Below are 27,895 nucleotides of genomic sequence, written 5' to 3'. Positions count from 1 at the left end.
TGGAGGAGCGCGCAGCTGCGAGGTCAACAATCCAAGCAGCTTTGAATTGATTCAGACGCCGGTCTGGGGCTGCAAGTACCTCGCGATCGTGCCTGTCCCCGCACAACAAGGGCGAGGACACGGGACGGGGCGGCGCGCGCGGCTGGCGTCATGGGCCGAGGCACGGACCCTTCCTCAGCGAGGGGACGTTGCGGTCCGACCACCCTCCCAGGCCGCTCAGAACGCAGAGACCGAGCGCGGCCTACAGCCAGCGGGTTCGATGCGCCCCCGGGCCCGGCGCGCGGGAGCCGACGCGGCGCTGCCGAGCGCGGACTGAGCGGAACGTGACTGCGCTGTTTGGTTTTTCCAGCCCCGACCGCCGAGGAAGGCGCGTGCGTGGCTGTCGGAGACATGAATTACCCGCGGTTCATCACGGCAGCGAGCGCGGCCAGGAAGCCTTCTGCCATCCGAACCTTGAGTGAGAACCGGGCCCCACTCCCCTCCGGGGCGGGGTCCCACCAGGTGCCGCTGGGTCGCGTTCATCCATTCATTCATTCATTCACCTGCGAGCGCGCCCTGCGGGCCAGGCTGTGCGTGCAGAAATGAAATAGGCACAGCCCTTGTCCCCAAAGACCGGGGGCTGGGACGGAAGGCGGGTGTAGGGTATTCCTGCTGGGGCGCAGTAGGGGCAGGGGTAGAGAGAGGCCGGCGCTGCTGTGGGCACGTCCTGCTGCCCAGAGAGGCTCTTCCTGGGAGGTGGCGGTGGCACAGTGTGCAGGTTCTGTGCGGAGTGGGAGGGCCAGTAAATGGGAGGGAAAGGGGGAGCCCTGAGGCTCGACGGACAGGTGGGGGCTACCTGGAGGAGAATCTCCCGCTGTTTTGGCCCTTGCTGTTTTCCTGATGTCTAAGCTCTAGGTGCCAGCAGATTCTGTGTCTGGTTCTTATAGACAGAGCCTTCTTGCTGCCTAGTCACAAAGCAGAAGGGGTCAAAGGTGCTCCCTCCAGTCTCTTTTGTACGGGCACTAATCCCATTCAGGAGGGTGGAGCCCTCATGACCTAATCACCTCCTGAGGGCCCCACCTCTTGGTACTATCACATTGGGTATTAGGTTCCAACATAGGAATTTTGGAGGGGACACCCACATTTAGGCGATAGCACATTCTATCACTAGAAATTGTTCAACTTTACAGTTTTCTTGACTAAAATGCGTATAACTATCTTTATAACAATATTCAATGAAAGTGTTTCTTCTTTTCCATGTTTATCGTAGTTGATTTATATGGCAAGGACTTAAAATCGGCCATCTACATGGGTACTGGAGAACCAAATCCAAACATGTTCCCCTTTAAGACAGCTGTCATCACTGTGGAAGGTGGAAAGACCATCCAGTTTGAAGAAGAGATGATGAAGAGAGCACTTCAGTATTCTCAAAGTGCTGGGTATAATTTCATTGGCTCATTTTCGTGAGAAATAGTCTAAGGCCCATTGATATGGTGATTTTTGCCTTTTTTAACTGCATGTTCAATGGCTAGGAAGGTTTGGAGAAGAGTTTTCAAAGAATAATTAAGAGCAAGAGGAATATTTAATGCTCCTCAGTGATTACTTCTCAGCCTTCAGTGACTGGGAGAGTCAGAGAAGGCTTCTGCAAGGAAGGACCATTTGAGCTAAGTCTGAAACAGTGAGGAGACAGCTGGGTGGAGAAGCACATTGGGAGAAAGGCAATGTGTGATCCAGGAAGCAGAGATTTTTAAGTCCCCAGGCAATTTTTTAATAACTATGTTCTCTTTCTAAACAAGCAGGGATACACATACATTGCCCTCAGGTTCAAATGTCTTTAATTTATTAAAGGCAAGCTGAAATGCATACCTCGAGACTTTCTTTAGCTGCTCTTCTAATAATAAAGGATAGTTTATGGAAAGTCTATAAATTATACTTTATTAAAACTTTATTATGAGATTGAAAAATATATTGAAATATGTTATTTGCATATAAATTATATGATATGTAACATATACATAGGCTTCTCTTTCCATGATGCAAAGAACATATTGAGCCTGAACTTCTAGGTTGTCATAGAAATCTTCCGAGAAGGAACAAAGAATTGATTATGCAGTGAATGCTCTAGTGTAAAAGAAAGACTTCAGGTTTGGGATAAGAAACATATAACTCAAATCTCAGCTCATTCATTAAATGATTGCCTTTATGAGAATCTCTGGCTGATTGCCTTTATGTAAATTTCCTAATGTCTCAATCTATTGCCTGTCTTTTAAATGGGAATATTAATACTGGCAAAAAGCATTTAAGAGTTTTTTAATTGAATGTATAAAGTGCATGGTATAAAACTACCATTTATTTCCTGCCTACTCCTATGATTTTTACATTTTACATTTTATGCTTTAGAATTCCAGAGCTTTTGTGCTGGCTAAAACAGTTACAAGTAAAATTGCATAATCCTCCCACCGTCCACTATCCACCCAGTCAAGGACAAATGGACATATGTGTCATGACTGGCAGCCAAGAAGGAATTTGTAAGGTAAGACAGAAAGGAGGCCGGGCGCGGTGGCTCACGCCTGTAATCCTAGCACTCTGGGAGGCCGAGGTGGGCGGATCGTTTGAGCTCAGGAGTTCGAGACCAGCCTGAGCAAGAGCGAGACCCCACCTCTACTAAAAAAAATAGAAAGAAATTATATGGACAGCTAAAAATATATATAGAAAAAATTAGCCGGGCATGGTGGCGCATGCCTGTAGTCCCAGCTACTCGGGAGGCTGAGGCAGTAGGATCGCTTGAGCCCAGGAGTTTGAGGTTGCTGTGAGCTAGGCTGACGCCACGGCACTCACTCTAGCCTGGGCAACAGAGTGAGACTCTGTCTCAAAAAAAAAAAAAAGACAGACAGAAAGGAAAAGGTAGCCTATGTGTAGAATGAAATATGCTGGTAAATATACTCATCTCTTGCTTAGCCACAAGACGATCATGTTTTGTGGATTACTGGTAGTCTTTCTTATCACCTGGAATTATAAACAGGGAACTCCAAGACAAGACATAGGATGGGAGGAGTGTGTATGTGTTGGGGGGCCAGAGATGTTGACTGTTAGCAAAATGCAGGTAGAAATACTTTAGGTTAATCTATCAGTATTTCTCTCTACTTTCCCTCATTGTGAACACAAGGACTTTCAAAATTTATCTGTTCTTAATAGAACTCACCAGCCTGATATTTTTTTTTATTTCAATACTGATTTCAGTACTGATTTTTCTAAATACAGAGCATGTGGTCAAGACCCAGACCTATGAGTCATTAAAACAAGAGCCCCACTGAGGGAGTTCCAGCTCCTACGAGAAGCTTAGTGAGCACTGCTTAATTTCATCTTGATTAAAGATACAGGTTACATTTGTTTTCTGCCTGTAGTTATGAAATTTCAGTGCAATTTTTAAATTCTTGAAAGAGCATATCCTCACACTCCTGAGATGAACATGTTATTCTTTTGACTTGTCTGTGGAATCTGTGTTTGCCACTGTTGGTATCTTGTCCCCATCTTGGCTGTCCTTCTCGAGATCTGTTTACACGTCTCTGACTCTGACTTCTCTCTCTGGGCCAGTTCCCTTCCTCCCTCCCCATCACTTATTCCACCTGCCCCCCTTCTGGGCTGCAGAAAGTCCACAGAGGTAACCTCCACCAGGTAGTCTCCACAGTAAAGAGACCACACCTGTGGTCTTCCATTTTGTGTCATTTTTTCTTTTCTTTTTCAAGAATTACTACTCCTGGACAAAGATTCTCTATATGCACTCTCACATCTAGATTAAAATGTGGCTCTTATTTTCTTAAACCAGAGTAGCTTTCTTTTTCTTCTTTTTGATGGAAATGTGAAAACTATAATCTGCTTCACCTTAATGAATTTTAATTGAATTATTACTACAGAAATAATGAAGTATAGTAATAAAAATATTTTTCAAAGATTTTTAACGCTTGACATTTTCTTTATTCTTTCTGTATTACGAAAAGTAAAAGGATTAGCTACAGTTCAAGTTTTTGCTTGAAGAGAAACCTGTGATTCTATGAACTGATGGATAAAAGTCTTTTTCAATTAACTTATTTTCTTAGGAAAGGATACTATGAACTTTTCCTTCAGAAAGATGTTCCAGACATTTCCTTCTTTCTTTTTCATAACACCAGTCACATTAAAGAAGCAAATGAGCATAGATGGTAAACTACATCAGTAACTCATGACTTAGAGACGTGCTTAACAGAGGCCGTAGTAGGAATCTAGTTTATTAATTATATTTCTTCCCCTTTGTTCTCCAGGATGGATGTTATTTTAGGCTCCTGTGTTTCTGTCTTTAGTAAACAATGCTGCCAAATACCTTCCATTTTAATTTAGGATGTTTGAAATTAGTATGTCCCCTAGTTCATGAGGAAAATGTATTTCGAGTTGACCCTCAAACAGTGCAGGGCAGGCAGGGATAGTTAGAAGTGTCAACCCCAGACACTGGTGCAAATCTGCATATTACTTTTTGCTTCCCCTAAACGTGACTGCTAATAGCCCACTGTTGACTGGAAGCCTCATGGACAACATAAACAGTCGATTATCACGTATTTTGCATGTTATATGTATTATATGCTATGTTCTTATAGTAAAGTAAGCTAGACAAAAGAAAATATTATTAAGAAAATGAAAAGGAAGAGAAAATATATTTGCTATTTATTCGTGGAAGTGGATCACCCTTGTCATTTTCTAGTTCAAACCCCTGTTTTTACAGGGCAAACTGTAATTAGGTTTTCATTTGATCTGTTGATAAGGCATATGCCACGGTAGTGATTTCTTTGGTCCTAGGATATTCTGTATAACCTAAATCAATTATCTGCTTTACAAAGGAAGATACCATTTGTCATAAAATGCCGAAAGCTCATAAGGAAAAGGTAAATTGAACATCACAGGCCAAGTTGGGGGACAAAGTCAAATCTTTTATCTCAATTGATAATGGCTCTACTGTTTGTTGTGAGATGTAGGTTGTTTAAAATGATAGGAAGAAGAGCTCGAACTGAGTGTGGATTATAAAACATCGCTAGGTGAGAAGGGATTATTCTGTGACTTACGTACAATTTGGTAATAACAGGCCCCTTTGATTTAAGCTGGAGGAATCTATTGCCTAGCTATGTTGGTGTCAGTGGGCATCATACTATCCACACAATCTCCTACGCTGTGTCAAACCTTCTCTTACTCAACCTCCAACTATCCTTGAACACTGTTGACCTCCCCGCCCTTTTTGGAGCACTCTCCTCCTCCGGCTCTCAGCACCGGGCTGGCTGGCTGGCTCTCCTCCAGCCCCCCTGCCCTGCTTCCCTTGCAGTGCCCCTGCCCAGCCAGTATTTACTGGGGATCCTTCTGGCCCAGGCCTCAAACATCCTGCATCTGTAGACTTTGCCTGGGTACCTCATTGACACTCCTGTGATTAGCCATGTGCTAGCACCTTCCACACTCCTTCCAGATCTGTTTTTCCCTCTGACCACCTGACACCACCACAGGATGTTTCAAAGGCTCCTCACATAAAATAGCTCCTCATCATCTTGCTCAGATGTGGACTTTTTGTTTCTGAATTTCAGTGAATGGCAGTGGTACCTCACCATCTATCTGTTCTCAGTAGCCAGAAATCCAGCATCGTTCCTGACACCTGCTCTTCCTCACTCCCCTGTAGTCCATAATCATGTTCTGTTGGTTTTCATTTCCTAAATACCTCCCTGTTCTTCTCTAAAACTCCACCATCACAGCACTTGTTCAGATGACCCTTATCAAATGTCCCCAGGACTGTGGCAGTCACTTCCCAAACCTTCCATGTATAATCTTGCCGTTCTTTTAATCTTTCTTACTGCAGCCAGATTGATCTTTTCAAAATGCATGTCTGACAATGTGACCCCCTTCCCCACCTCCTTCTTAAAACTTTTGCTCGCCACCCTTGGCTCCAGTGCCCCACGGCACGGTCTCTGCCCTCTTCTGTCTGATCTCCCCACTCTCCTCTTTACACTCCACCTCAAGCCACAGAATTCTTTACGTGTCTCAAAATGTAACCATCGTCACCACTTACACCAAGGCATCCCTTCCTCAGGGAAGCCTTCCCTGAATCCCTGAATCCCCAGGTCTTCCTACAATGATGCACAATACCCTCGTGCGTCTATACTTAATAGCACTCGCCACTGCTTTTAATTTTATGTTTATTGGGTAGTTCTTTGATTAGTGTCTAGCTCTCACATGGACTGGTAGCTCCATGAGAGCATGAACTATGTCATTTTGCTTATCATTTTATCTCTAGTACGTATACAAGCCTGTCTTATAGTAGACATTTAAGCAGCAATAAAAGGAATAAATGAATTTTAGGAGCCAAACCAGTTGTGTTCTTTTTCTCCTTACCTAAGAACAAGTTGGAAAACTATGGCTTGAGAGCCAAAACCAGCTCTTTATCCAAGTTTGTCAGTAAAGTTTTATTGGAACCGAGTCATATTAATTTCTTCATTGTCTGTGGCTGCTTTCTCAGTGTAGAGGCAGAGATCAGTAGTTGCAACACAGACACTATGGCCTACAAACTATTCACTATTTGGCCCTTTAATGTAAATTTGCCAGCTCCTACTATAGAATCATATAAACTCAAAAAAAAAAAGGACTATGAGCATAAAGACTGTACAAACCTAGGTTTACTAACAAGCTGACCTGTTCTGCTTTTGTTAGGTGTTTGAAATGATCGTTAACCCTGGAGATAATATCCTTGTAAATGAACCTGTTTATTCAGGAACACTTAAAACTGTGAGTATACATTTTTATAAAAAGCAGCACTCATAATAAATAAGATTAAATCATTGCATCTTTAGATATCTATCCACTGAAAAATAAAATAGCATTGTTCATCTGTAAATAGGAGAATCTTAAATAATACATGCAAAATATGTAAACTGTACCCTCTGCTTTATACATTTCTTTTTTAAAGTCCAAATGTATAGACACTAAAATTAGGTTGTGCAAAATCATGTCCAGTACTCTTTAATATTTTACTTGAAATGTAACTTAAACTGCAAAAACTTATTTTTTCATTACCATCTTTCCTTACCATATGCCTAAGAATAACCATGTTATATGTCAATTTAATATAACTCTAAACTCATGTTGTATGATTAGGACTTTCCACTCCATTGTTAAATCAGTGGGTCCGTAATATCCAGAATGAGGAAGCTCATCATCCTCTCCTGCTGTGCTCTGCTCAGAACTCACCACTGGGAATTATGTTTGTCTGGGACATTCTGCTTTAGGATGGAAGTGTCCACAAACTACACCACATTCAGAGACATGTAGTCAGAGTGAATAGGGAACTGGAAGCTTCACCTTGTGATGAATGGTTATGTGAACTGCAGCTGTTTTCCTCAAATAGAAGAGACTCAACAAAAACATGAGAAATGTCCTCAAATATATAAAAGTTAGCCATGCGACAGAAGAATTAGATTTGTACATGACCTGAAGTTGATAGAACTGGAACCCAAGGAAAGCAGTTTTAACTCAGTAATAACTTTCTATCATTGGCCATACCTGACTTCATAAGGAGGCAAAGCCTGGCCCGTCACTGCGGGTGCTCAGAGTTGCTCCTGATTGCCTCTTAATACAAATACTGTAAAGGTAATTCTAGCTTAGTGTAGGGGGATTGAATGAGATGGCCTTTGTGCTCTGCTGATTCTAACTTCATGGATTCTTGTTATTTTCCAAGTTTTAGGTTACTTTTGTAAAATCAATTTATAAAGCAATATATGAGCAATTCCAGTTATAATAGCATCCAGAAGAATAAAATAGCTAGGAATAAATCTAACAAAGGAGGTGGAAGACTTGTACATTAAAAACTCTAAAACATTGCAGAAAGAAATTAAGAAGACCCAAATGAATGGAAAGACATGACTTATTCATGGATTGGAAGACTGAATATTGTTAAGATGGTCAATACTACCCTCAGCAATCTATAGATTTAATGCAATTCCTATCAAAATTCCAACAGCCTTTTTTTGCAGAAACAGAAAAGCTGATCCCCAAATTCATACTTGACATTAAGAGTCCCAAATAGCCAAAACAATCGTGAAAAATAACAAATATGGAGGACTCACTTCCCAATTTCAAAAGCTATATAAAGCTATAATAATCAAAATAGTGTGGTACTAGCAAAAGGAAAAACATATAGACCAATGGAATAGAATTGAGAGTCCAGAAATAAACCCATAAATCCAATGGATTTCGACAAGGGTGCCAAGTCCATTCAGTGGGAAAAGAATAGTCTCTTCAACAAATGCTGTTGAGAAAACTGGATTTCCACATGCAAAAGAAAGAAATGAGTCTCTTAACTTACACCATATAAAAATTTAACTCAAAATAGATGAAAGACCTAAATGTAAGAGCTAAAACTATAAACCCTTTGAAGAAAATATAAGGGCAAATCTTCATGACTTTGGATTTGGTGATGGATTCTTTTAGTTATGACAATGAAAAACATGAGCATCAACAACAAAAAATAGACAATTTGACTTCAAATTTGAGTCTTGTGTACATAAAAATACATTACAAAGAAACTGAAGAAACAGCTTACAGAATGGGAGAAAATATTTGCAGATCCTGTATCTGATAAGAGTTTAATATCAAGAATAGAAAAAGAACTCCTACAACTCAACAATAAAAAGACAACCCAATTAAAAAATGGAGAAGGATATAAATAGATGTTACTCCAAAGAAGACATGGAAATGCCCTGGAAGCACATGAAAAGATGCTCAACATCATTAGTCATTAGAAAAATGTAATCAACATAAGAAAGCTGTATGTGCGGTCTGGTTATTTTGTAAGACTGAGGCTTGGAGCAAAAAATGTTTATAAAATTAAAGAAATGCAAATTAAAACTACAGTGAAATACTGCTTTGCGCCTGCTAGGATGGCTACTATAAAAAAAAAAAAAAAGAAGAAGAAAAAAACAGGCAACAGCAAGTATTGGGGAATGTGTGATGAAATTAGAACTCTTATGATTGCCTGGTAGAAATGTAAAATGGTGCAGTCACTGCAGAAAACAGTTTGTCAATTCCTCAGAAAGTTAAACATAAAATTACCATACAACTTACAATTCCACTCCTAGGTATGTACTGAAAACGAACTGAAAACTGGGATTCAAGCAGGTACTTGTATGTAAATGTGCGTCCCGGCATTATTCACAGTAGCCAAAAGGCAAAAACAAACCAATGCCCATCAGTAGATGAATGGATAACAAAATTGGCATCTTCATACAATAGCATTCATCCAGAAGAAGGAACACAGATCTGATACATATTACAGGGTGGATGAACCTTGAAAACATCATTTTAACTGAATGACACCAGAAACAAAAGGACAAATATTGTATTATTCCACCTACATGAAATATCCAGAATAGACAAATTTGTAGAGATAGAAAGTAGAGGTCACCAGGGCCTGTGGAGAATGAAGAGTTATTACTTAATGGGTACAGAGTTTCTGTTTGGGGTGATGAAAAAAATTTGGAAATAGAGGTGATGGATGTACCCACACACTGAATGTAATTAATGCTCCTGCGTTATACTCTTAAAAATAGTCAAAATGGCAAAATTTTTTGTTATATACATATTTACTACAATAAAAAAAAATTGCTTTTTCTTGATGGGATACTAATTATTTATGTTCCTAAACTCCTAAGATTGAGGGTTACATACTGCCTTTAAATTGCCAAATGGTGTCTGCAAAAACACACGCATGCACCCACCCACAAATGTCTTCACGTGCCCAAACAGAAACTGTACGCCAAGCTATGAGGAAATGTCCTAGTAAGAAATATCTCTTTATTTTATGGACCAGTATTGATCTGTTTTGTCCATGGTCAATATGCTTCATAAGTCTAGGACCTTTTAAATTGTCATAAGTAAGATCTGGAGTATTCCCACTTTATGCATAATTCTACATTTAACTGCTAAAAGAGTGTTTGCTTTTCCTTTGAAATTTTTTTCAGAGAACTTCACTCACTTTTTGTTATTTTTTTCCTTAATGTTCATCCATGAATGAGACTCCACAACATTTTTATAAAACTATGTCCACAAGCAACGCCAGTAGATGCCAGTCTGTGGTAGCAATTGGTAAAATATTGAAATACTTCTGTACCACTTGGCCAGCTGCCCATCTCCTTCATTGTCCCACCACCACCCTGTGTCCCTGGGCCCCCTCCTAGGACCACACTGAACCTCACATGACCCAGAGTAAGGCTGGCATAGCAGGGGGCCTCGAGGACCCTGTTCCACCTGTGTCCCTGTCCCTGATGTGCCCATGCTGTACTGCTTGCTAAATATTTTTAATATCACCCCTGCTTATAGTTATTTTATATAGGAGTACAACAGATGCATCATGTGATTCATTAATTCTGTCAAAAGACATTCATTAATAAACACCTGCTTTATGAACCAGTTCTTCTTATAATTGTAAAGAGAATTCAGTCAGAATAGGCTGGCGCATGCTGTGTAACAAATGACTCCAATACACTCAATGATTTGTAACTTACAGCTGCAAAGGTTTGTCTCTCCCACACGACACATCCACAAGACGGCTGCAGCTCTGTCCCGTGGCATCTTCGTTCCAAGCCCCAAGGTGACAGAAGCAGCCCCTATCTGGAGCCTTGCCAGTCTTAGAGCAGAGGGAAGAGAGAGAACCACAGCTGGGTGTTAAAGCTTCTGCTTGGCAGGAACACACATCACACTTCTGCCCAGCATGTATGGCCAGAGCCAGACACACGGCCAAGCCTGACAGAACCGGGGTGAGGAAGTGGCATCCGTCCTCTGGGAAGGGAGAGGAGCTGTTTCTGATCAATAACGTGATCCACCCCAGGGAACAACAGAGTTAAAATACATAATCTCACCCCTTAGGAGCTTACAGCTGAGTGCAGGTTGATATGTTTAAGGTATAAAAGGTCACATTCTTGGTTAGTATTTAAAAAAAAAAAGAAACAGTGGTGCTGCCATTTCGTGATGGTGTCGGCTCTTGTGCTTTCTTTTGGGCCCAACAGCTGCAGCCACTGGGCTGCAACATCATGACCGTTGCCAGTGATGAACACGGGATTATTCCAGACTCCCTCCGAGAAACACTTTCCCGATGGAAGCCAGAAGATTCAAGGAACCCCAAGAAAAACACCCCCAAATTTCTTTATACCGTCCCAAATGGCAACAACCCCTCTGGAACCTCATTGACAAGTGACCGCAAAAAGGAAATCTATGAGGTATTTTAAAAGAATGTGTTCATGTAGTTATGGGCCTGTTTCTTGCTGAGTTTTAGAAGAAATTAACTACCAGTTCCCTCTCTTATTGGCCTCTTGCTTTTAAGGAAGATAATTTATCATAAAAGGGATCATCTATGCCAATTTAGATGCAATAAATTTCTAATCTTTTGTTAATTATGAGATTTTTCTTTTCCCTTGATTTAATACCAAAAATAGCATTATCTATCTATTAAATTATGAAATTATTTAATACTTGACCCCAAGTTTGAGTTTCAAAATTTTATATTTGTAGTGTTAACTTGTCTCTTCTGCTCCCTACTCCATGTCATTTAGGTTACAAAGAATTCTTTAAAAATAAGAGACATGCTCCTCTTTTGTAAAATCCCATTGAGATACCTATAATGCCTAGTTTTTCACTACAAATGTTCTTTTAAAGTAAACATATATTGAGCTCTACAGAAATCTTTGAAAAATAAGAGAAATGTGCCTTTTGGAAAGGCTCTTCAATGTACCTAACTATCTTCTTTAACCTTTTACTACAAATAGCTTTATAAGTACCAAGCTTGTTAAACTTCATAGAATTTATTCATGTGCAGTGGGATCGCAAGGAAGATTTTATCCAGTGTCTTTTATTTGGAAAATTTATAGGTTCAAAATATTGTCTCATTCTTATTTTTTATACCCTCCTGGGCTCCGTCCTGAGTTCTCTATTTACATACCTGCCCTATTCCCTAGACAGCCTGGCCCAGTTTTGTGAGTGACGACTGCCGCGGTGCCTGGTCCCTGCCTCTTCCTCTTCCGTGAGCTCCAGACTTCTGTATCCAACTTTCTACTTCATGCCTCCACACAGATGTCTAATAGGCATTTCAAACTTAACGTGGCCAAAAGAGAACAGATTTTCTCCAGCCCACCCAAACCTCTAATCCACAACCCCTCATGTTCCCCAACCCCACAAACAGTGTGAGCGTGAGGAGCTCCCCTTTATTCCTCTCTTTCCCTTCTCTCCCCACCCCCTCCCCACATCTAGTTCACCCTGTGGACTCACCACGTTATCCAAATCCATCGTTTTTCTCCACCCCCATCACTGTCCCCATCTTCTAAGCTGCCACCCGCCCTCACTGGACTCCTACAGCACTGTGCCCACTGCACCCTGCTGCGTTTTGTCCTGGTCCCTAACCAGTCACATCCCTCCCCTGTTGAAATGTCAGAGTACGGCCAGGCTCATGGTTCTGTTACAGCCTTCCAGTGGCTTCCGCTTGGGGTTAAAACAAACTCCACATTCCTTTATCTGCCTCGCAGAGCTGTGTGACAAGGTCAGTCTGTTCTCAGGCCTTATCTCATATCCTTCATGCTGCAGCCCACTTAGGGCAGCCACACTGGCCTTTCTGGCCCTTAAACATGCCAGGTGGTTTGCTCACCCAAGAGCCTTTGCCCTCACTCGTCCCTCAGTCTAGGTTTCTCTTCCCTGGTATTTGCACAGCTGAATCGTTCCTGTCATTTTGATCTCTGGTATTGCCTGGTCAGGAAGGGCTTCCCATTAATTGGACCTAAAATAGCTCCCCTGCCACTCTCTGTCTCAGATGTCACCTGTCGTAGTGCTCTCCCCAGCACTTTAACCACCCATCTAATATTGCTTCTGCCCAGTGTCCACTGGCTTATGTCTATTCTGTCTTGCCCACTGGAGTGTTACGTTCCATGAGAACAAGGGCCTTAGTGCCTTGTTCACCTCTTTATCCTCTCGGTCTAGGATGGGAGACATTCAGTTCTTGAATCAATGAATAAGCACAATTATTATACTGTTAAAGAATTATGATTCCAAATGACTTTAATTTTGGATAGTTCTTAAGAAATATATTACTTTAAGAACTATATATATTGCTTTACCTTTTGTAGCTTGCAAGAAAATATGATTTCCTCATAATAGAAGATGATCCGTACTATTTTGTCCAGTTTGACAAGGTAAGCGATGATGTGAACTCATGTCACTATTAGAAGGTAAGTTGTTGAAAGTTTTTGCACTGCACTGGATATTAGCCTGGCTGCTCAGTCAGAGCTAATCCAATTTTACATTGAAACTAAGTGAATTAAGATTAATTTGCTGCCACTTCACATTTCAGTCTTCCAGTTTTGTCATGGGATTAATAGTTAGCATTTTTGGCATTGCTGCTTTTTCCAGAAATTACTTATCTTCAAAATAGTAGCTGTCTCTCTGTTCCACACATTTGGACAAAGAGAGTGACTCAGGGCTGATCGGTTTCTTGAACTCCACATCCTAGTTCGTAGCTCCTTCAGTGTCATCCGAGGGATGTTAAGTGAGTTTCATCTTGGGTGTCAACTTCAGTGTCTGGGTAGTGGTTACCTAGAGCAGTGTTTGAGAAGGATTAGGAAGCTGTGTTCGAGCTGAAGCAGAGGGCCAAGATGGCAAACTAGAAGCAGCCCACATATGCAGCTTTCTGGGAGAGAGTGAAAACTGCCAGTAGATGCCCACCTACTGATGGACCATCTTAGAGCATTCTAGATCATCAGCAAATCAATGGGAGACGGTCTGAGTTAAGGAAATGAGGGGAGGGAGTTCCACTCGCTAAGATCAGAAGGTACCTGGGGGAGACCACTACACATGGGGAAGGGATAATGGATGGAGCCCCGGGGCCCTGTGCTCCCTACACAGACACTGTGACTCGACCTGTGGGGGTCCCCAGCCCCCACTGAGCCTCCATGCTAATTGGGGAAGTGCTTCAAGACTGTGGTGAAGTTGCGCCATAGATCAGGTTCAGCAGTGTCCCATTGGCCTCAGTTTCTGGGTTGACACAGCTGACGCCACTGAGCTTTCCAGGAGAGAGAGCTCCACGTCTACATAGGGATCCGCTTTACTGCACCTGCCCTAACATCGCCCCTTGCCAGGCCATGGATGGGGCAGGGAGAGCAGACGCTCTCACACACCAGTAACTGGGAGCCAGCCACACCCCCAACCAGGGAATTTGAGCCAAGGAGCTTGAGTGATCCCATGGTAGCAGCTTCGGTGGGACCTGTGTGAGGAGAGAGTCCCAGCCATCCAGCAGCCCAGCCCCTGCAGCTCCACACACCAACCAATGGAGCAAGCCCTTGGGGCCCAGGCACCCCTGCACAAAGGCCCACCCCACCATGGACCAGACTCACACTCCCAGACCTGAATTCTGTGCAGATGCCCACATTCCTGTGGAACCATGTGCCTGAGGGCAGACCACGCCGTGGGATCCCACATGCCAACCAGTGGAACAAGCTCCTCAGTCCTCCATGCCACGCAGATGTCCACACTCCCATGGACCTACACTCCTTGCAAAAGGCCTCCAAGCCCTGCACACCGATAGGTGGGCCACATACCCCTGTAACCCATATGCCATGTGGTGGGCCACACACATTGGTTATGTGCACCAGCCAGAAGGTGGCTACCCAGAGCACCAACTGGCAGAACCAAAGATAAAACTGATAGACCACTAGCCAGATTAACAAGAAATAGAATAGAAAGGACTCAAATAAGTTCCATTAGAAGTGAAAAAGGAGACCTTACATCCGACACCACAGAAATACAAAATATCATGCCTAAACACTATGAAATCCTCTGTGCAAACAAACTAGAAAATGAAGAGGAAATGGATAAATTCCTGGAAACACACAATTCCTCAGCCTGATTTAGGCAGAAATAGAAATCCCAAACAGACCAATAACAAGCAGCAAAATTGCAATAATAAAAAAATCTCACAACCAAATAAAACCCCAGACCAAACGGATTCACAGCTGAATTCTACCAAACCAACAAAGAACAGGTACCTATCCTACAGAAACTATTCCTTAACATTGAGAAGGAGGAAATTCTCCTAACTCATTCTACGAAGGTAGTATCACCTTGATATCAAAACCAGAAAAGAACACAAAAAATAAAACTATAAGTCAATATTATTTATGAACATGGTGGAAAAAATCCTCAACAAAATACTGGCAAACCAAATTCAACATCATATCAAAAATATAATCCCCCATGATGAAGTCAGTTTCATCCCAGGGATTCAGGGATGGTTCAACATATGCAAATCAATAAATGTGATTCACTACATAAGCAGAACAAAAACAGACCATATGATCATCTCAGTAGATGCATAAAATCATTTGATACACTCTGTCACCCTTTCATGATAAAAAAAAAAACCTGAACAAACTAGGCATAAAAGAAACATACCTCAAAATTATAAAAAACATCTGTGACAAATCCACAGCCAACATCATACTGAATAGTATGATGTTTAAGCATTCCCCCTAAGAACTAGAAAGTTTAAAGCATTCCCCCTAAGAACTAAAACAAGACAAATGTGACTCCTGTCACCACTTTTATCCAACATACTATAGGAAGTCCTCGCCAGAGAAATCATGCAAGAAATCGAGAAAGAGTAAGTCAAACTATCCCCCTTTGCTGACGATATGATCTGATATCTAGAAAACCCTGTAGGCTCCACTGAAAGACTCCTGGAATTGATAAATAAATTCAGTAAAGTCTTAGATTAAAAAATCAGTGTACACAAATCAGTGGCATTTCTATATACCAATTAACAGTCAAGCTGAGAGTCAAATCCAGGACTCAATACCATTCCCAATAGCTACAAATAAAATACCTAGGAATAGGTTTACCCAAGCAGGTGAAAGATTGCTGCAAGTAGAATTACAAAACATTGATAAAAAAAATTTGCAAGCAACACTAACAAACCAAAAAACATCCCTTGCTCGTGAGTTGGCAGAATCAATGTCATTAAAATGTCCATATTGACTAAATCGATTTACAGATTCAGTGCAAGCCACATCAAAATACCAAAGTCTTATTTTACAGATCTAGAGAAAATCCTGACCTTCATTTAGAACCAAAAAAATAAAAGCCCAAATAGCCAAAGCAATCTTAAGCAAAAAGGACAAATCTGGAGGCATCACATTACCTGACTTCAAATTATACTGCAAGGTTATATTAATAATAACCAAAACAGCGTGGTACTGTATAAAAGTAGAGACATAGGCCAATGGAACAGAACAGAGAACCCAGATAAACCATCTACTACCTACAAGCAACTGATCTTTGGCAGAAAACAACTTACACTGGGGATAAGAATCCCTGTTCAATAAACGGTGCTGGGAAAATTGGATAGCAACATGCAGAAGAATGGAACAGGACCCCTGTCTCTCACCACTTAACAAATATTAATTCAAGATGTATAAAAGACTTAAATGTAAAGCATGAAACCATAAGAATTCTGAAGGAAAATGTAGAAGAAACTCTTCTCGGCATTGGCTTAGGCAAAGAATTTATGACTAAGACCCCAAAGACAATTACAGCCATAAAGAAAGTAAATAAATGACTTTGGTTAACTTAAAAAGCTTCTGCATAGCAAAGAAAGTAATCAACAGAGCAAATAGACAACCTACAGAATGGGAGAAAATATTTGTAAACTATATACATACAGTTTTTATATATGTATGTGTGTGTGTGTGTATACACACACATTAGCCCTTCATCAGATATGTCTGATGAAGGGCTAATGTCCAGAATCTACAAAGAACTCAAACAAATCGTAAGAAAAAAACAAATAACCCCATTAAAAACTAGGCAAAAGACACGAACAGAATTTTGTCAAAAAAGATAGACAAATGGCCAAGAAACATGAAAAAATGCTCAACATCACTAATCATCAGGTAAATGCAAATTAAAACTACAATGAGATACCATCTTACCCCTATAAGAATGTGCATTATTAAAAAGTCAACAAACAATAGATGCTGCCATGGATGCAGAGGGAAAGGAATCTTAGACACTGGTGGTAGGAATGCATATTATTACAACTTCTATGGAAAATAGTATGAAGATTTCTCAAAGATCTGTAGACCTACTGGTTGACCCAGCCATCTCATTGCTGGGTATCTACCCAAAGGAAAAGAAGTCATTTCATAGAAAAAGACACCTGCACTTAAATATTTATCATAGCACAATTCACAATTGCAACAATGTGGAATCAATCTAAGTACCCATCAATTCATGAGTAGATAAAGAAAATGTCATGTATATACCCTGGTATACTATTCAGCCGTAAAAAGGAATGAAATAATGTTGTTTGCAGCAACTTGGATGGAACTGGAGACCATTATCCTAAGTGAAGTATCTCAGGAATGGAAAACCGAACACCATATGTCCTTACTGTATAAGTGGGAACAAAATGATGGGCACATATGGGCACAAAGGGATATAAAGGACATGGAAAACCAGGAAGGTCGTAGGGTAGGGGAATGGGACAAAATCTTACCTATTGAGTACAATGAATACTATTCTGGTGATGCGCACCTCCAAAACCCTGATTCAAGCATTATGAAAGCTGTCTATATATCAAAAACATTTGTACCTCCTTAATATTTTGAAAAACAAACTGAAGAAGGAGGAGCCTGTGCTCAATTAGTGATGTCCACTTTGGACACAGGAGGAGGCATCACAGGCAGCGTGCCACATATTTGCCACCCTGTCATTTATGTCCTGGATCTTACCTGCAAAATAATGGGCTTTTAGATTCACTCTCACTGCATTTTACACACACACGCACACACACACACACGCTACTTTTCACAATTACTGTTTTCTAACAGTAGTAGCAATAAGACAATTAATACCCAATTCCTCAAAATCAACACTTTCTTGGTTCTCAGGGCTGCAGAGAACATATGCTTGGATTCAGTTCCCTCTTTAAATATACTGAGAAAAAATAAAAACTTTTTGTTTGTTTTGTTTTGAGATAGGGTCTCACTCTGTCATCCAGGCTGGAATACAGTGGTGTCGTTATAGCTCATTGCAATCTCAAACTGCTGTGCTCAAGCGATCCTCCTGCCTCAGCTTCCTGAGTGGCTGGGACTACAGGTGTGCGCCACAAAACCCAGCTAACTTTTTAATTGTTTGTAAAGACAAAGTCTCCCTCTGTCGCTCAGACTGTTCTCCAACTCCTGGGATCTAGTGATCCTCCCACCTCAGCCTCCCACGGTGCCAGGATTTCAGCTGTGAGCCACCACGCCCAGCCTGAAACTCTTGATTTCTTTATACTGTTTACCAGAACATCACTTCTTTCTACTCACACTCCCACTCTCACCATGCCCATAACCCCTGTTCTCGTTTGTACCTCCTCTTGAAGTAAATATTGAAGTCAGTATGTCCTGCTGACGCCATTTCTCGCCTTCATTCTCATCTTTCCCGTTCGCCCTAAGGATCAGCGTCTCTCCCTGCACAGTTGCGACTGCTCCTGGCCCTCCACGTTTTGGTCTTGTGCAAACTTGTCTTTCCTGACTTCTTCCTTTAAGTCTGTTAATCCTGGGTTTCAACCTCTGTGGCGAGGAGGGCCTGTTTGAGGTGTCTCTAAATGTCTAATAATGGAACTGGAGCCAATGAAGGAGCCTCGTGTGTGTGTGTGTTTGGCAAAAAAGCCATGGAGACAGGTAGGTGCTTATGAAAGAATATGGATCTCTGTTCCTGTCCCGTGTTAAAGGGTAGAAATAAAGGTGAGAGAACACTTGTGCTACTGTCATGCAAAAACATGCCCTGTCCCCTCGGTATGCGAAGTAATCATGCAGTGACTAACAGAGTTCCCAAACCAACAGTTGTGTTGTTGTTTGTTTGTGTTTTCATTTTAGCCCTGGGCACCAACATTTCTTTCCATGGATGTTGACGGGCGAGTCATCAGAGCTGACTCTTTCTCCAAAGTCCTTTCTGCCGGGTAAGGCCCATGTCTCTACCGTGAGGCTCCATCGAAATGAGCCAGACACTGTACCTCAGTATCTTTTGGTCCACACAGTTCTTTTCACTGAAGATGCTTCTGTTCCACTTGCCCTGAAACACTAGTTTGGTTATTAGTGTTAATATAGGCCTTTTCTCTCTCTATTGCCCTCCAGTGGTCAGACACTGGCCGTTAATCTAAAGTTGCAGTGGGACTGGCCGGGCTTTTGGTATCATCTGTGAGAGAGCACATTTGGAATGATGCCGTCACACTTGTTTTAAATGTACTCTTCTACTTAAATTTGTATTGGGAATAAAATGCAGTTTGTCTTTTTGGTTTTTTTTTAATTGTCTAGATATATTTCCCCTCAAGTCACAGCTCTCTTCCTAATGAAATCAAGACAGTGATATACATTAATTGTTAATGTGGGATTGGGACTGTGTCTTTTCTGTTTTTGTGTAGGTTGAGAATAGGGTTTTTAACTGGCCCAAAACCGCTGATAGAGAGAGTTGTTCTTCACACACAAGTGTCAACGTTGCACCCCAGCACTTTTAACCAGGTATGGACAATTTAGGATACAGATTTTTTTGATCCAATCAAAATAAAAAATAGATGATAGCACAGACTCCAAACCTGTTTAGTTTTCCTTCATTGAACATGTGCTAACCTCTCCTAAAGACATTGATTGGAATATATTTTTATTTAAATAAAGTAAAATTAATTTTCTTAATGTGTAAATGTTCTCACATACTTTGAGAAATTATTGGATCCATCCCAAACACAACCTTGTGAATTGTAAGAATATGAATAGAGAAGTTTGTACAGAATAGGACACTTGTTTGACATAGTACATTCCATAAAGTGCAGATGTCCCCTTGTTTTACCAAGTGGGGAGTTTTTTCCAGGTTTTTCGTATCTGTTATAAACAGAAGTTAACCATTGATTTATAACATCTAGAACTCTTATTTTAGAGATAGGATCTCCAGATACATAACTTTATTCATCTGCCATGTACATTTTGTAGAGAAAGAGGCATTGTAGTATTTTAACTCAGAGGCTGGATCTGTAGCTGGATAGTCTGACCTTGAGTCCAGGCTCTGTGACTGGCTGTGTGACTTAACAAAAGTTAACCTTTGTGATTTTCTCATTAGTAAAGTAGAAATTTATGAAGAATTGATTAGCTAAAATACATTATCTTACAGTAGTACCTGGCATATAACAAGTATGTTACGAATATTTATTATTTTGACTATTGTTCTCATCATTATTAATTAACATTTATTATAAATCATTGACTCTATAAGCTAGGTTCAGCTTGTTACATCCTCATGGTGGTTTACATGTAATCAGGACTGGTTTTATTTTACCTTTGAAAAACATCAAATTTTTAAGGTATGAACCATGACTTTTGTTATTGTTTTATTTACTCTAGCTCATGATATCACAGCTTCTACAGCAGTGGGGAGAAGAGGGCTTCCTGGCTCACGTACACAGGTATTGAATCAGCCGTTAAAACATTCATGAACAAAATAGGAGCCCAGTGGACATAGTACAAATCACTCAGAATGTTGGTTGTTTATTCTTCCTTCATAATCCTAAGACAGACGAGGAATAGTCTATCAGAAGTCAAAAGTCCACTCGCTTTATTCGCACTTCACCTAGAAAGCCTTTTCAGGAGCGTCCCAGGGATGGCTTGAAAGCAGTCCGCCCTCACTCAAGGCGATCCAAAATCCCCACAGCTTAGCATTCCCTTATTTAGCTGACTGAGAGGGTAAACTGTGCATACACATGAATGTTTTCTTTAATAGTCAACCATGAGGGACACATGACTCAGGATTTGGCTCAAGCACAGAGGACTGAAAACGTAATTTGCCTAAATGATGAGTATATTGGTGCAAGTGATGAGTTATTTTAGTTATGTAAATGTGGTACCTCCTAGGCCGTTCAGAAATAAGGAGAGATGGGGTATCCTCACTCCCAGACCAGTGACTCATCATGTCAGTGCTGTTTTCTTTGATCCTGAGTGTTCTACCCTGCAGATGATGATCATTGTTTCAGACAACTAATCACAAAGATTGATCCTGTTACATCCCCGACTTCTAGGTTCCATGTTTTACATAGAAATGGACTTTCCTTTATTAAGTTTCATTTTGAAATTATTCCACAATAAATGAAGAAAGACAGTGGTAAAAATTTTCATCACCAGATGATAAGTCAAGCAAATACACTCTGTTCTCTTATCAAGTAGTCAACATTTCCATTAAGATAGAAAACAAATTCTTGCAGCCTGGACTCCAGAGCCTTTTTTGTTCCTGCAGTGAATGTACTGAGTACATCCTTTTCATTGTTTTCTTCTTCTAGGGTTATTGATTTCTACAGGAACCAGAGAAATGCAATATTGGCAGCTGCCGACAAGTGGTTGGGTGGTGAGTGGAACGTACAGTGCCCTTAGGATGAAAGTAGCACCTGTGTGAGTGGGTGGTGAGTGCTGCGTGTGATTAACAGTCCTGGTGGAAAGAAACCATCCCAGGAACATTCTTGCCAAGGACATGGTGCCCTATAAGCGATCCCAGAAGGCAAAATATACAAACCTATTTCTTCTTTACCATTTTCACCTCTGCTATATAGAATTTGTCATGTAAAAAAAAAATATGAAAGTCAACCAGCAATAACTTACTTAAACCCTAAATAACCTCCATATCCAAAAATTTGAGACTAATTTCAAAATTTTGCTTCAAATAGAAGAATTGTCAAATAAGCCATATACTTCTTTTGTAACTAAACTGTATAAAGATGAAGTAGTCTCTCCTTACAGCATATTTGCCTTCTAATCATTAACCTACTTTATCTAATATTATCTATTGCTAATTTGATTGTAGGATGTTTTTATTTTTTGTTATGGAAAAAAGACAAATGAATTAAAAGGCTTTAATTATATTATGAAAATGCCTTTGATATAAGGAATAGTAAACCAAACATACTAATTTCTTTTCTGTCATATCTCTTTCCCTATAAAGTCTTGGTAAAAATAGAATCATTATCTTTTTTATAAGAGTACTATGCTAGCCCAGGTGCAGTGGCTTATGCCTGTAATGCTAGCACTAGTAGAGGGCTAGGCAGGAGGATCCTAAGACCAGGAGTTTGAGACCAGCGTGAGTAACACTGTGACCCCCATCTCTACCAAAAATAAAAGAATACAAAAATTAGCCAGGCATGCTGGCATGCGCCTGTAGTCCCAGATATTTGGGAAGATGAGGCAGAAGGATCACTTGAGCTCAGGAGTTTGAGGTTGCAGTGAGCTATGATGACACCACTGTAATCTAGCCCAGGCAACTGAGCAAGAGTCTTAAAAAAAAAAAAAAAAAAAAAAAAAGTACTATTCTACCTCTTGCATCGAAGTGCTGAAGAAAGTGTTTTAATCAATACCGTTTTCGTTTTTAGAAAAGACAGTAATGGAATCAAATTATCTTGTCTTCTTGATTTCTCTAATACTCAATGAAGCATAAAGCCTACAAATGCTTCTGGAATTCTTGAATTTTAAACACATCTTTGCATAATTAATGACATTCTGATAAAATTCTAGTCCATTGGACTTCTAAATTATATGTAAATGATAGGATTTATTGAGATGCTGGGAGGCTCCAGGAAGAGCTGGAGAATCCCCTTCTAAACTTGAGAGAGGGAGGCTCTGCATTTCCTGCACTGCACCCAAGCTGAGTCCTTGGGGAATGTGCCCACGTGAGCGACTCAGTCTCCCCCGCCTCTCACCTCCCCACCCACACAGACTCTCAGAAATGAAACAGCGAACATCAGTTTTCAGGGCTCTTAAAATGACAGTTTTTAAAATGCAGTCACCCAAGGAACTTGTTGGAAATGCTCGTTCATAATCACTACATTATGCCGTTCAGCATCTTGATATCACCCAAAATCCTTCCTTCAGAAGACATTTGTTCTCTGCTTTTGGTTGTAGATTTGGCAGAGTGGCACGTTCCTACTGCTGGAATGTTTTTATGGATTAAAATTAAAGGCATTTCTGATGCAAAACAACTGATTGAAGAAAAACTCATTAAGAAAGAGGTAAAATCGGGAGATGAGGGATGGGGAAGCCTAAAGCAAAGTTATGCTTTCTCTTTAAGGTCATTTTTTACTTGAATGGAAATGGAAAGAGATGTTTTTTGCTGCCCACCTCTGAACTCATAATGTTCTAATATTAGATATGTTATCTCATTATTAAAATCATAGCAGGTTTTTGGGTTATGTAATTATCCATCTGGTCTAACTTAATGGCAATACGGTCATTAGCATAGTGGCTGAGAGCAGTCCCTGCAGCCCCACTCCTTGGGTTGGAATCCCAGCTCCAGGCCTTCCTGGTTGTGTGGCTTTGGGCACGTTCCCCTCCTGGTGCTTCATCTGTGCAATAGAGACAGTGAGAATCCCTCCCTCATGGGGGTGCTGTGGTCATTAAATGGTGCACCATGTGCAGAGTGCTTAGAAGATGCTCGATGCGTATTGGCCATTAGTATTTAAAATGGAGGGATTTTTTTCCTGATTGGGAAAGTACAGTATACTCACAGTAGGAAATTTGGAAAATGCATAAAAGCACAATGAAAAAATTTTTAAATAGCCCATATTTTCACCACCCGGATTCGTGACTATTTGTGGTATAATTTCTTGAAGAGCTTGTTTGTGTTCTTCTGGTGTTGTGGCTGTGCACTTATTTCACATGGTTAGATTACACAGAAAAGTTTATTTCCTGATTTTTTCACTTCAAATTAGCTCAGGAGAAAGTCTTCTAGCTTTCTTTTTTCTTCCCTTTCTATTTATAAAATTATAAGTCTACTTGGATTTCATTTGGGGACATTGATTAAGCTGAAAATGCTAAATATTTTTCTGTGCCACTTTCCAGTTTACCAAATAAATTTTGCCTTCTCCATTAATTAATTCCGTTACCATGTCTGTCAATCTTTTGTAAACACTGAGATCTGTTTCTGGAATCACTTGCCTTGAAGCAGTAAGTACTAAAGCGCAGATTGGGTGGACGGTGGCAAAGTGCTGTGCCAGTGCCCAGGACACAGGTGCTCTGCAAGGTGGACCTGGAGACGGCCTGCCTGGACTGCAGCCCTCGCTCCACACCTGGGGAAAGTCCTCATCCCCTCCAGCCACCTCCCTTGAGGGCAGGACTGATGACTTGTTCATTGTTCTAATCCCAGTCCCAGCATGCAGGAGGTACTTAATAAATATTTAACTACCTTATTTTACAAATACTTTATAGTATAACAAATCGAGTTGATACCTTGCTTTTCTATTGCTGGCATTATCATCAGAAACGTTTGGTAAGTGGCTCTCTGTGAGTATCTCTGAGCTGGGTGCTGAGGATGTAGACTCTGTGTTTCACTGTACTTTTCTCAGTTCCCTGCATTTAGTCCTTATGTCCTATCACATGTGCCTTTGCCTTGTCCCAATAGTCTCCACCTTCATCACAGTGCCCTAGCCCAGGTCTTGTTCATCTTGCAAAGAGACTGTTACCATCCCCTCCTCCTCTTACAGCTCCTTCCGTCTGGTACATCCCAGAACCTTTCCACCACATTGGGAGAAACGATGGCTTTCATTTCATTATTAATGAAGGTGGCAGAAACCCACTCACAGATCTTGTCCCCAAATCATTTCCCTCCCAACTCCTCTGCTTTCCACTGCCAGTGCCCAGATTTATACTGTGTCACAACAGGCAGCTACTTAATGCGTCTGAAGGTCATCATTGTGCTGGCTGATGCTGTCATAAAAGATAAACTGCAAAATGTCAAAGACTTAACACAGTGCAAGTTTATTTCTGACTCACATCAAATTCGAAGATGAGACCTTCAGGCAACTCTGCTCCACCAGTGATCCAGAGACCCTGTGTCCTTCCATCTCGTAGCTGTTCAGTCTGCGACACACGGACTCCAGGATCGCTACAAAAGGGAAAGAGCCCGTGTGGATCTCACACGGGAAGATCTCTGTGAGGCAGGCCTAGCAGTAGCACACGCGACTTCAGCTCATATCCACTGGATGGAAGTCTCTCAGGCAGCCACACATGACTAGAAAGAGGCCAGGGAATGAGCGTGTGTGAGTGCCAGGAAGAGGAACTGGAGTTCGCAGTCAGGGAGCTGTGTCTGCCACAGTGGTCACCAAGAACAGCCACTGTTCCCGCCACCACGTCTTCACGCACTCACTGAGTATTGTTATTCCTTCACTTCTGGATTAAGTTACTTGCCTCCTTTCAGTTCTTTTCGCCAATTTTCTTCCCATCTCAGGGCCTTTAGACTCTGTATCTTCTCAAGTGCTGTTCCCCACATTTTCCCTGCCCAACACTTACCTTTCAGGTCCCAGCCTAAAACTCACTTTCCAACTTGATTACTTAAAAATGGTATCTCATTACTTGAATTTATATTACTTTTCTAGTTAGGTTAAATGTTTGTGATTATTACTATTTCTGTTTCTTTAGTAAGTTCTCCTTTGCACATTAAATCCAGAATTTGAGTCTTTTTCTTCTCTGTTTCTGTGGATTCCTTATATATCTACAGGAGGTGGCATTTGCCATATTTATTGTAAACATTTTCCTGTTTCTGTGCATATAGTTTTGTTTATTGTATGACATACACAATTTTTATATAAATTAATGTTTATTCTTATGATTTCTTGAACTGCATTCATGCAGGGAGTTAGCTACACTCCCAGCAAAAATTCGGGTCCCTTAGGCAGGGGTCATCGTAAAGGATAAGGAAATAGTAGAAAATAATAGAATAGAGAAATAAAAGAATACACAGAGATGAAAGTACAGTTTTATAAAGAATAGATTTTCTAACAGTTGGGGGGTCAGGAGACCGCCAGCATTCCCATGAGCTGGGAGGCCCCGAGTGAAGTTTCACATCCGTATTTATTGGTACAGTGATGGGTTGCCGGGGGTAACAGATCTACATAATAACAGGTAGTTCGTTTTAGGTTAAAAGTCTCCCAAAAAGTGTCTAGAGATCCCTTAATTAACCCTATCTACGTGAGTAAACGTTACAAAATCTTTCTAAGACAAACTTCTAAGTTCTAAAATAAAGCTATCACTTAGCAGAAAGGTTAAACAGAAATATAGCAGCTCTATATTTCTCTATCTAGTTTTTGTGGATTGAGACAGGTAGTCGGGAGTGAAGCAGGAACTGTCCTTTAGGCTAATTGCTTTTAGCCGCATCTGTCTGTTGTCTGTGTGTCAGGCGGGCACTCTTCGATCAGTTCTCATCCCGTGGCTCCATACAGAAGCAAGGCACAAGCCGACAGGTCTGAGACAGCCAGCGTCACTATGGAAAGCGCTGCTGAGCTGTGAGATGCCCTCTTGAGGCAAGGCAGCTGTCGATACGCGAACTAACGTTCACATATTCCTTTAGGGCAAAGCCCTGCAAAATTCCTGAGATCTTACATGTCTCTATAGGAGACAGCCCTCATAGAGCAACACATTCAAACTTAAAACATCCTTCCCACTCTGAGATTAAGTTTACCTATATTTTCTTGTAGTTTTTCTTCAATGGCACATTACTTATTTTCCACAAACTCTCTTAGGTGTTAATACTTCCTGGAAATGGCTTCTACATCGATAGCTCGGCTCCTAGACCTTACGTGAGACTATCCTACTCTTCAGCATCTCCAGAGCAGATGGATGTGGTGAGTACAGTAGTCTCTGCAGAGTAACTTAGTGTGTATGTTTACTTTGTGAATTAGAACAGTACTTAATGTCTTTTTAGATTTCTAAAGACCAGATATTAGTCGACCAGTCAGGAACCACCATTAAAAGACTCGTACTTTGTTGCTAGACTTTTATAAACAGATGAGACTGAGATGGAGTTAAAGTTTTCTGTCTTCGTGAATAATTTCTCAGAACCTGCTGAACAGTGCTGGGAAATTACCAACACGTTAGGAGGAAAATCTCTTTCCTTCCTTCATTGAGTTACCATGAGGCAAAAGTACAAATTCATGACAGTCATCAGTCTCTTTCTTGAAGAAAAAAGTATCTGCAGGGTCAAGTAGAATAATATTCTTAAATTAATCACAGTCCAGCTTTAACCAAAATAAAAAGCAAAGAAACAATGTCCTAAGGACTAAGTATCTGGAAATCCAAACAGAAGAGCTATAAATCGAACAGGGCTGAGAGCTATAAATCGAACTTGCGGAGAGTTCATACCCATTCCTGCAGTTGGCCATTTTTGGTCTATGCCTTACTCACTTGCTGTCTCATGTCATTAAATGTGCTTTTCATAAGTTTGCTCTGCTTTTATGTAAATAGAGGTGGGCAATTAAAGCTATAATGTATATGCAGGTGAGAGATTATATAAAAATGTAAAATAATTTGATATAAGTAAAATAGAAAAAGATAATCTTGAGGTCTATAAAAACAAAAGGAAAATCCTGAAAGTCTGATGTACTTCTATGTACATATTTTAGCAGGCGCTGATGGCATCCTGCCCACATAAAGCTGATGTTTTAATACTTGACTTTTCATTGCCTTATCTCAAGTGGATACTTTGTTTGGATTTTTAAAGTTATGACAGACTTCTCCAAAGTAACATCCTAGTTTAATTAATTCTTATCTCTTTTTCTCTTTTAGGCCTTCAAGATATTAGCCCAAATTATAAAAGAATCTTTATGAAAAAAATCAAACTAATCACTCTGCTCATGGATTTTTCCAATAAATTATTTCCATGTTTTAGCAGGAAGAAATGGTCATTGGAGTTAGACTTACAGATTGGATTTCCTCAAACATGTCCTGTCTGTAGCAGTTCAACTAGACAACTCTTAAAGTGCCTCTAAATCTACGAGATGGCCATCATGTGTTTATAAATATGACTTCTGATTAATTTTCAA

General features: G+C 40.7%; 1 protein-coding gene across 2 annotated transcripts; it reads left to right on the top strand.

Annotated features, from left to right (window-relative positions):
* On the top strand, nt 1-27,895 carry LOC138398927 (kynurenine/alpha-aminoadipate aminotransferase, mitochondrial-like). 2 transcript variants are annotated; one of them, XM_069493379.1, is made up of 13 exons: nt 1-457; nt 1,250-1,418; nt 2,380-2,512; nt 6,694-6,768; nt 11,043-11,252; nt 13,146-13,211; nt 18,933-19,015; nt 19,478-19,574; nt 20,448-20,509; nt 21,377-21,441; nt 22,986-23,092; nt 26,597-26,698; nt 27,639-27,895. In XM_069493379.1, exons 1-13 carry the CDS (start codon nt 391-393, stop codon nt 27,678-27,680), a joined length of 1,278 nt encoding a protein of 425 aa, XP_069349480.1. In that variant the 5' UTR covers nt 1-390; the 3' UTR covers nt 27,681-27,895. The 2 variants fall into 2 exon arrangements, with proteins under 2 accessions (XP_069349480.1, XP_069349481.1); XM_069493380.1 differs by having other exon boundaries at nt 1-486; nt 1,267-1,418.

The sequence above is a fragment of the Eulemur rufifrons genome, chromosome 18, assembly GCF_041146395.1.
Source record: "Eulemur rufifrons isolate Redbay chromosome 18, OSU_ERuf_1, whole genome shotgun sequence".
NCBI lineage: Eukaryota > Metazoa > Chordata > Mammalia > Primates > Lemuridae > Eulemur > Eulemur rufifrons.
The sequence above is the reverse complement of the archived record's forward strand: the minus strand, read 5'-3'. Positions and strand labels throughout refer to the sequence as shown.